This window comes from Mandrillus leucophaeus, unplaced genomic scaffold (assembly GCF_000951045.1).
Source record: "Mandrillus leucophaeus isolate KB7577 unplaced genomic scaffold, Mleu.le_1.0 Scaffold102, whole genome shotgun sequence".
Taxonomy (NCBI): Eukaryota; Metazoa; Chordata; class Mammalia; order Primates; family Cercopithecidae; genus Mandrillus; species Mandrillus leucophaeus.
The window spans coordinates 5,759,906-5,771,181 of NW_012098321.1; the positions used below are offsets into that span (position 1 = coordinate 5,759,906).

General features: G+C 39.2%; 1 protein-coding gene across 1 annotated transcript in view; it reads right to left on the reverse strand.

Moving 5' to 3' along the window:
* The window catches only part of VGLL3 (vestigial-like family member 3), a 44,102-nt gene that overhangs the window by 21,492 nt on the left and 11,334 nt on the right, over positions 1-11,276 (reverse strand). Inside the window, exon 2 of the mRNA XM_011976658.1 lies at positions 5,886-6,416. Coding sequence (XP_011832048.1) covers positions 5,886-6,416 — 531 coding nt within the window. The remainder of the gene's footprint in view (positions 1-5,885; positions 6,417-11,276) is intronic.

The following is an 11,276-nucleotide window of genomic DNA, read 5'->3' on the forward strand; positions in this document are numbered from 1 at the left end:
AAATAAAAAGTGAGGTTCTCTCAACTCCACAGTTATACTCCTAGATATATTTCCAAGAGAACTAAACACACATTTACATAAACACTTGTACATGAGGGCCGGATGCGGTGGCTCACACCTGTAATCCCAGCACTTTGGGAGTCCGAAGCAGGCAGATCACGAGGTCAGGAGTTTGAGACCAGCCTGGCCAACATAGTGAAACCCCATCTCTATCTACTAAAAATTCAAAATATTAGCCGGGCGTGATGGCAGACACCTGTAATTCTAGCTACTCAGGAGGCTGAGGCAGGAAAATCGGTTGAACTTGGGAGGCAGAGGTTGCAGTGAGCCGAGATCTTGCCACTACACTCCAGCCTGGGCGGTAAGAGTGAAACTCCGTCACAAAACAAAACAAAACAAAACAAAACAAAATAAAATCTTGCACATGAGTGTTCATCAGAGTATTATTCCTATTAGCCAAAAAGTAGAAACAAATCTAATGTCCATATTCATTTGTTTATGCATCAAATGCATAAGCAAAATGTGGTATTATCCACACAGTGAAATCGTACCCAGCTCCAAAAAGGAATGACTTTATGACAGATGCTACAACACACATGAAACTTGAAAACGTTATACTAAGTGAAAAAAGACACAAAAAGCCACATATCATACAATTCCATTTGTATGAAACGTCCAAAATAAAAAATTCCACAGAAGTAGAAAGCAGACTAATATTTGCCAGGCATAGGGGATAGGGAAAATTGGGAGAGATTCCTAAGAGGAATAGGAGTTCTTGTTGAGGTGATGGAATGTTCTGTAATTAGAAGGTTGCACAATATTGTGAATATAAGACCCATCAGTTATACTTACGAAAATGGTGAAGCATATGCTATTGTGAAATATATCTAAATAATAAATTTTTAGAAGTTAAAAAAAGTGAAAGTCTGTCCATCTTCTCTTACATAGCTAGAATTTACAGAGTACTTGTTATATGCCCGGTATATTTGTAAATGCTTTACTGAATGAACTAATTTAATCTCAAAACAATCCTATTAGGCATCGTTTACCTATAAAGAAGTTGAAGTAGAAGGAGGGCAAAGTCATTGGTCCAAAGTCTGCTTCTTTTGTAAGTGGCAAAGCTGGGCTTACAAAATCAGGCAGTCTGGCTTCAAAGCTCATGCTATCCACTAACTTACCATGAGTAACTACCATTAAAATTTGGGATATACACTTCAGGATAACTTTCACTGAGGAAGTGCATGCGCCCAGATGCATGAGTATGTGTAGAAGATAACAGTTATACACAGGGGTGATAGATACTGAGGGTCGGCAACTACCCACAGGCCAAATTCGGCATCACCTGTTTATGTACACCCATGAGTTAAGAATGCAAGAGTGAATTTTTCAGTGGTTGGAAGAAAAGAAGGAAAAAAGCAGAGTAGCATTTGATGACACATGAGAAATATATAAAACTCAAATTTCAGTGTGAATCAATAAAGTTTTATTGGAACACAACCATCTTCATACCAATTTTGTCTACAGCTATTTCTGCACCACATGAGCAGAGTAGAATTAGGCAGTGGTAACAAGAGACCTGTATGGCACCACAAAGCAGAAAATATTTTGATCTGTTTCTTTACAGAAAAATTTTGCTAACCCCTGGATTATGCCATACATGATACTATAAAACTTTAGTTTGTCACTACACATTATATTATGTTCAACCTTCTAGATTTCAAGGTTTCCTTAATTTCTTTAAGTAGATACAATGAAAAAAAGCATCTAAAATTATTAAACTATTTGCAATGAATTGAATGTTTATGACTCCCCTCCAAATACATTCAGATGTTGAAATCCTAACCCCCAAGGTGATAGTATAAGAAAGGGAGCCTTAGAAGGTAATTAGGTTATGAGGGTGGAGCCCTCGTGAACGGCATTATTGCCCTTATAAAAGAGATCTTCAAGGTTACTTTGCCCGTTTCATCATATGAGGTTACAATGAAAAGATGGGCACCTAGAAAACAGGCCCTTACCAGACATCAAATCTTTTAGAACCATGATCTTGGATTTCGCAGCCTCCAAAACTATGACAGTAAATTTCTGTTGTTTAGAAGCTACCCAGTGTATGGTATTTTATTATAACAGCTTGAAAGCACTAAGACATCATTTCTCTACTAATGAAAATTTCATGTTTTTAGGCTGGGCGCAGTGGCTCATACCTTAATCCCAGCACTTTGGGAGGCCACGGTGGGTGGATCACGAGGTCAGGAGTTCGAGACCAGCCTGGCCAACACAGTGAAACCCCATCTCTACTAAAAATACAAAAATTAGCTGGGCAGGGTGGCATGCACCTGTAGTCCCAGCTACTCAGGAGGCTCAGACAGGAAAATTGCTTGAACCCAGGAAGTGGAGGTTGTGGTGAGCTGAGATCGCAGCACTGCACTCCAGCCTGGGCGACAGACAGAGCGAGACTCTGTCTCAAAAAAAAAAAAAAGAAAGAAAGAAAGAAAAAGAAAATTTCATGTTTTTAGCAAGTTCCACTAAAAATAATTGGATTAATGTATTTATTTTCTAATGGATGTGAAATTGACCTATATTTTAATGGTCCAGGTCACCGGGACTTTGAGAAGTTTTATGACTATATGAAGGTTCTTCTCTTGGCTGCTTCGTAGTCACCCAATTATTGATGCTGAATTTTCAGCTGAGTCACTGTTTCAGGCTGTGTGGTCAGGTCAATGTGGCAGAGGTTATATAGAGGGACCCAAGTTTCACTGTTCTCAACTGCTCTACTACCCCTTCCTAGCTTGGTCCTATTATGCAGAAACTTCTGTTCATTTAAAAGTAGTTGGAAAAGCGGTAGAGTGGCTACTACCCTTTTGCTGTCCCTCTTTAGAGGATAGTGTGGTGTACAACCAGATCCCTGTCCCTTTAGGACCAAAGCATTTATTCTCCTGTTGCTGGCAATTCCTGACTCTCAGTTGCTTCTCTCTTTGGGAATTGCCTTCAGCTGAACAAACCCACCTCGCCTAATATCATGTCCCCTTCCCAGAAGCAGATCACAACTTCTAACTGGTCAATTCAGGAATGTAAAAGCCCAACTCCTTGGCCCCAGGCAGAACAGTTATGAAGAACCATCTCACTCTGGAGTGCCTTGTAGAATCCAGGCCTCTATTAACTTCATCGGTGAGACTTCTTCTGCCCAAATCTCTTATCCTCCAAAGATGTTGCCCTGAGAACATTACCCCATAAATTGTCTACAAGCAAATCTGAGTCTCAGAATCTGTTTCCTAGAAAAATTGACCTGCAACACCCCTCTCTAACTCCTCTCAAAGAAAGAGAGATGTAATATTTGTTATTATATCTGAGTTTAGCAGAATAAAATGACCATATATGGCTCAGCCCCTTCCACTCTCTCTTTTTCAGGCCAGCCTCGATGCATGTTGGTGCACTGTCCTGCTTGTGCCTTTTGTAGGGAAACTGTACAAGAGTTAGGCCTCAGGTTATGTTTTTCAGAGAAAAATCTGATCAATCATCAATCTCTTCATAGTAATGGAGCTCTAAGCTGTATAACAAGGAAGGTGTCCATAGGAATCTTCTCTGAAGTTGACATTTTCCCCAGAACTGCATGTACCAGAATCTAAATATAGCTGAAGGCAGCAGGAGGTCTAATTGTGGCATTAAGTCTAATCTAGAATCTCCAATTCTGCCTGATCAATGATTATGCTAATAATTTTATCTTTATTTTCATGATTCCTTTGTTTTCTCAATTGGGTCAAAATTTATGAAATGAATCTTGATTGTCATCCTAAACCCACACTGACAAAGAGCAGCACGCCATGCATGCAATAGGAAAACCTTCATCTTTCACTATTAACCATTTTAATAGTCGAATTCACCTAATTTTACCTGATTTACTTATACAAGGTGATGGTATCCCAGTAATCCCTTAGAGAGGGACACGTCTTAGTTCAAACTTCAGCTTGGACACATAACAATGCAACTTATGCTAGTAGTTTTCTGAGCCTCAGGTTTCTTATTCATAAATGAAACTAACAAGAACTATCTCAGATTTCGTTTAAGAATTTAAAGTAATAGTGTGTGTGTGTGTGTGTGTATGTGTGTGAGCATTTATATATAAAGTACCCCAGGTAATGCCTCATATTGTCAGTAATAAATGCTCATTCATAGCTCTGTAAGTATGAAGAATTATCATAAATGATATCCAACTGGGTCCTCTCAAGAATTTCCAGGGGGAAAAATCCCTCTTGTCTACTTCCAAAAGGTGTGAGAATGGCTTTTCATGTTGATGAGATTATTTCAAGCTGAAATTCTGTAACAAGTCAGTGAATCAAGCTCACACTGAAGTGAACAAGTACAAAGCAGGCCATCAAAATGAAAGAGCAATAATCACATCCATTTCCGCCTTATTGGTAGAATTCATAGAGGGAAGAGCATGCCCTTTACCTGAGAAGAGCATTGTTACTGTTGCCACATAGGTACCACATAAGACAGAGAAGAGCCTCCTGAGACCGGCTGTCCATGAAGGCAGCTGCCAAATTGGGAACTCTAATAAGATCTGGCCTCAGGCATCACATGACTCCCAGGTTCTCTTTATTCTGTTAGTGTGTGGCAAAGAAAGAAGGGAAGTCGGCGCTGGCTGTCCCATCACACCCTGTCCTGCAGAGGGAGTACCGAGTCCCCTGATACTTTGTTTAGAAAAGCAGCTTGAAGCCAGTCTCAATAGGAAGCTGAAATGGGTTAGATGGGGCAATGATCAACAATGGAAAGCTCAGTGGAGAAAAGTTAACCAAAATAAGAGTGTTCCACTCACGTCACGGGAGAGGTAAAATAAAGCTGAGCGTTTATGACTCTGGGGAATTATTTGTTGTGAACCAGCACATGACTAAGGGTTCTCCATACTACACAAAAGCTGAGGAAGGAAAGAATTTCTTTAAGCTTTTAGAAAGAGAGTTCCAGTGTGCCACAAAATGTTCTAGCAAAAGAATCTGGGACCCACCACTTTGGACTCTAGGGATGCAATGATCAATTTGTCGTTTTGGGCTCTGATGCCTGTGATTTCATGAGCTCAGAACTATGAATACTATTAATATAACTAGTCTGGTTCAAAAACCAAGCTCAGACAGTTAACACGTAACCTTCAGAACTAGTGAATTCCAGAGAGGAGATGAATGCTCTGTGAAGAAATCATTTCCTTACTATTCGTTTCTAAATCTGTTGAATATAAATTTTATAGTAGTCTTTTAAGTCTTGTATTATTTAAATCAGACAGGAAGAGAGGAGAGGAACAAAGGAGGAGGAATAAGAAAGAGAAAAGAAGGAAAGGCAAAGGAGGGTAAAATCAGGGAAAGGAGGGCAGGGGAGGGGAGGGGAGGAAGAAAATGAAGAAAACATCATTCTTTTAAAATATGTTCCCTAATTCTTGTTCAAAAGGCTACACTATAGACTATATTTCAGAAAGCAGTTTTTATAAGTCATACAAGAGGCCTAACAAAAAAAAGGAAAGAAAGAAAAATTACTCAAGTATACTATTTCTGAATTCTATTAGGCCTGACACATGGTGTAATGTACAGAGACATGGGAGATTTAAATAATGGGCTCAGTTCTTTGTAAACAGAAGTTACCAGAGAGTCCATTTCAAAGGGACAGACTACTAGCCTAAGAGATGAGAGAAGAGCTCTGAGACCTTTCTCAGGCTGTATTGCACGAGCTAGTCATACCAGTTTCTGCAGGAATGCAGAAATTATTGCAAAATGGCTAGGTTCCATAAACATGTTGGTAAAGTTTAACTTTACAGATAAGAAAAAATAATTTCAAAACAAATTTCCACCTTTCCTTAAATTAACTTTATCTTGTTAGAGAAAGAAAGAAATCCAGCAGCTTACCTGTATCAAATCCCACACTTGGCACTATGTCTACTGTCCCATGAAAGGCTCCAGCCCATGCTGAGGTAGCAGAGGTGACTGTAGTCGGTTCTGTCTTCGTGATGTCACACTGGGGAGCAGGAATCCTGGCCGCATGCACTGAAGGCATCAGCAGAGGCCCATAGGATGGATCCAGGGCAGAACCGGCAGGAGGGTGGTGATGGTGGTGATGATGGTGGCGGTGGCGCATGTGGGCATGAGGGTGGTGGTGCCGCATGTACACGTCATGCATATGGCTGTAGGATGGGCTCACCTGAGATGTCAAAGGATAAGGCCAGGACTCAGACACAGCAGGGGGAGGGGCTGGGCCAGTCTGATGCAGGCTGTGTCCTGGCCAAGGACTGGGATCAGCTGCAGAAAAGGTGCCAGGGGGTCCAGTGACCTGGAAGTCAGGATGAACTCCCCCCAGACAAGGTGCAGGTGGGGGCTGGTAAGAGCTGGTCCAAAAGGAAGTTGGGAAACTATTCCGTTGGCTTGAGAGAGCTGAGCTGTCTGAGAAGACAGAAAATAAAAAACATGATTAACATAAGACTCAGTTTTGGGATAGACTTGCCTCTAATTGTCCAATAATATTTTACAAGCAGTCAAACGAGCATGCACTCTTATTCTTCCCAAACAGGGGAGAACTGATACCAGGTTGGCCTCTGGGCTCGCAAGCCAATGGGTCCGTGTGCAGGATCCAAAGTGTTGAATGAGCCTCCCTCCATTTGCTTTGCTTGGCTTATGCCATCACAGTCTGTGCTAAGGTTTGCAATTTGGGGATTGAAAAATTTCATTTCCTTCTGAGTACCTTGCAGCCATTAGGGGTAAGAGGAGGTCATAGCTACCCACTTCACTGGTAAAGAAAGCTTATGCCATAAATGAGGTTTATATAAGTTGGAAATGATCATTTTTACCAACTTCTAAATGCAAATACGATTTTCATTTAAAGGAAAGATTTTAATGCCGAAGGTAACAATGAAAGTAAGATCACAATTACTTATACTCACTAACACTCATTTTCCATTAAGAAGAGTGTATTCTAGCCTCATTTTATTTGTTTATTTTCTGTGGAGATCTGGGAGTCTCTAGACCGAGAATAAAAACGGTCAATATTTAATACAGTATCAAATGTCCAACACTATGCCAGGGGCTTTTCATGGATAATCTCACAGGAGTTTCATTCCAGGCCTATGGGGTAATTATTGTTATTATCCCCATGTTGAGAAAATCCCAGCAGAGAAGAAGCCTAAGGCTTAAGATGGCAAGAATGGGACTAGGCTTTGAAGCCAGGTGGCCTAAATGGCCAATGGCTGGTCCTCTTCATAAAGTGCCACAAGAGGGCACAATTGAAACTATGAACCTCAGTGTCTCGAATTTGGTGAAGATCCTATGGAAATGATAAGTGGAGGAAATTCAAGTAGAGGTCACGGGTTTGAGGAACAATTTTGGGGAGATGGAAATATCAAAGAATAGCACTTAGAGACAAATAAGAAAGAAAATCATCCCCTAACTCTTCATCAATTCAATTTCCTACTCGATCATAACACATTGATACATGACCTACTGTGTATCAAACGTAGGCATCAGGGATGACCAAATGGACACCATTTTTAGTCACAATCTGCAGAAGGATAGACAAGTAAAACCAGACATGTGCAAGGTGACACGGTAGGTATTCTCCCAAAAGGAAGCACAGAGAGCACCGACCCAGCTTAGAAAGTGATAGGTAAGTGGAAGCTGACAGGCTGAGCAGGGGCTAGCCCTGGGAAGAGAGCTTTAGGCAAATGGATCAGCACATAAGAAAAGGCCATATATTACACACACACACACACACACACACACACACGACAACAGCAGCATTTGAAAGACAAAAAGAGTTCGGTACACAGAAGGTGGCAAAAGAAAAAATGAGACTATTGAAATAAGGACCCAGACGGGTGTAGACTTGCTGGCCATGGTACTGAATATAAATTCTATTCTGAGGTGGTAGGGTCTCAATGGGCTTTGAAGGGTTTTAATCTAGGAAGTGACATAGTCAAATCCATTTGTAGAAAGGTCAGTGCCTCCACCTCTAGCCTGTTGCCTACAGTGTTGTGTAACTGAACAAGCACTGGGCTGGGAGACCAAGGAGCCCAGTTTTCATCCTAGGTCTTACCCTAGGACCCTCATTTTATCACCCCATATGGACCCATTGATCTTTCCATGGCTTACTTTCTTTTACTAAGAAAATGAAGTATTTGGATCCATTAATTCAAATTATCTACTGGTTTAATACTGCTAACAGTCTGTGAAGTGCCCCATGGATTATTTTTAACTATAGAAGAAGATATCTTCTAAAGACATTAGTCATGCAAGTTTAAAGAGAATATTTGTATACTGAGTTCCACATAAAAGAAACTTGCTAGATCTTTCCATTGAATGAAGGGTAAAAGTGGAGGATATCTTAGGAAGTATTTTAAAATAAGAATATTCAAAACATTATCTATGTTCTCACTTCATAAATTTCCAGGCCATACTTTTCTTACCTCAGGGAAAGCTTTAAAAACTTCAATCAACCACCACATATATCATTTGGTTAACATAATTAGGCTATTAATGTGGTGTTTGAACATCTCTTCTCCCCTAACGGCTGTGGCAGCAGCACTGCAAGCTCTTCCATTCTCTCCCCTTCAGCCAGGCATGGGCACCAGAGCTGTGATCATTTATCCCATCCATCCTGTGGTCAAACAGCTATTCACAGTCAATTCCCTCCCTCACAACATCTTCATCGATCTCAAAACACTCGGGGGAAATCTAGGAGATGATGTTCTTCAAAAGGCAAAGAATGGAAGTGCACACTTTAAATCTTCAACCAACCTCAGGAAACTTGTAATTGAATGGTTTTGTTAAAATCAAAATCTATCCAAAAACACCCCCTATGATCAACCTTACTGGCATTGAGGTAAATATGTTTTCTTGAATTAACAATCGTCTCTTCGCAACATATGAAAAATACTATTAATGACAAGAAGGAAAGTCATATAAGTTGTAAGAAGAAAATTCAATATGCCTCACGTGATGGTCATTTGTAGAATATTTCAGTCACACCCACAATGAAAGCCATCAATGTTTAAACTTAAAATCCATGCACAGAGTTTAGAGAGGCTCCTTATTCTACATAGTTCATCCCTGCTACCACACGTCTGCCACTTTGCTCTCACAACCGCCATCTTGTGGGACTAAAGCCTTCATTCTGCTCCTAACTTCCATCTCCTGAGGGGCTAGAATCCTATTATGAAAACTAGTTAACCCCAACCACAAGTAAGTGCCAGAGATACAGAATTCCCCTTATTAAAATCCACTATTAAGATGTCAAAAGTACAGAGTATATACCATTTCTCTGTATGCTTTTAGGCTCATTTATATGTACATGGAGCCAATCTTATTTTATAGATGCTTATGCAGTTTGAATATGCAGGCACAAAAGGGAATAATGAATGAATTCCTTATCAAAAATATTATTGGTCTATTTATGAAGTACTGCACCATGATTAGTGAATACATTATTATTGAAAGTAGAAATCTATTTTTGAAAATGCACTCCATAAAGAATGAACAGAGTTTAAAAATGCTCCAGGGAAAAATAAAATTAAAAGGAACTTAATATTTTCCCAGTCAATATGTCTCTTGAGATTAATATAAAGTTTGCAAAGATCTATGCAGCCCTTGAAAAAAAACCTGTTGCATTTACAATTGAAACAATATTGAATTGAAAATAAGTTTATGAAGAAGCTTATACTTCAGAATCACTATTCGGTGTCTTACTTGTTTAAAGAAAAAAGTCTTGATGCAAAGGAAGAGATGATATGCTTTGTTTCATGCCTGAGAATCAGTGTGCTTATTTCATATGTATGTAAATTTTTTTCACTACATGATTCTTTGCTTATGAGTACTTAATCACAGCCATATTTGTTGGATGAAGAAAACATATGAAAAGCTGTATGAGCTATTTCTATGCAATATTACATTTCAGGTTAGTGAAGGCAATACAGTACTTTATGCTATTAACACTATATGGTGATTTTGGATTCAATATTACCTGATACACAGATGATGTTAACCGATATTTGGATGATGTTGACACTGACAGTCTAACACATACAAAAAGCCCAACTGTAATTTTGATTCAATATGCATTTGGGGTTAAAAATATTACACACACATACATACACACAAGTTCATTTCTAGACAAAAAAGAAAATGGTAATATTGATACATTGTCTAATACAATCCACTCAAAGCAAACCTAGTAATCTCACTATCTGATTTAGACTGGAACATGGTACACCAGGTATTTCTTTCAATATCATAGTAGCTGGGATACTTTTTACACTGATTCTAAATGTCTCTTTAAAACACACACACACACACACACACACACACACACACACCCAAAAAACAATTTAAAAAAATCTCAGGGTAAAAAAGTTAAGAAAGATAAGATTCAAAATTTAAAGAATGATATAGCTTATTAATTTTGAAAATAACAACAACTAAATTAACAGGAAAACGGGACAATGAAGTGTTGCAGAAACTCTAAGTCATCTTAAAAATTTCCAGAAACCACATTAGAATCAAAATTGATTAAAACATCATTATTAAATGTTAAAAGGTAACATTTTTACATTTTTTATTAATATCAGTAAAAAAACAAAATTCTACCCAATTCTTAACCTAAAGTATTCTTGCTGTAATTTCATTGCCATTCTCTTGTTGTTCTTCCCACGAAAATAAATGGCTGGGTCAGAGGTGAAATGACATGTGTTCCAGTGTTTTCTGTCATTCAGTAATTATGCATTACCATTATGCCCGAAGATTGCCCTCTAGTTACTTTCTTCTAGAGTTGCTCAAAATGGGCCTTGTGACTCTACAATGAGAGTTTCAAGGGATGATGTCAGAGGCTGATACTCCTTGGAGGCAGCAGGGTGAGGTTAGTCACGCCTCACTTTTTTCCCCATGTCTTGGTCCTATGGACATTCTGTTCATTTCCAGTATCAGCCAGCTCATCAGACAGGCCCTCCTTTTCCTTTCTCCATTCGACTATTTAGGTTTCGTATTTATTTCGAGAGTTTTTTTTTTCCCATGAGAATGCATTGCTCAAGCAGACCCTATGTACATCAATGAGCCAACAGATAATTTTCTTTGCAGCTACAGTATCAGTAAGATTAGCATTCAGGATGGTTTTAAGTCAGTGATCTACTCTGCTATGGCTTGACATAAGTCCTGCCCTTTTCTACAGGTACACACACACTCATTTCTGTGAAGATCAGTGCATAGACATATTTGAAGCCAATGTTTAGCTCTGCGCCAAATTAATCATATAGATTATTT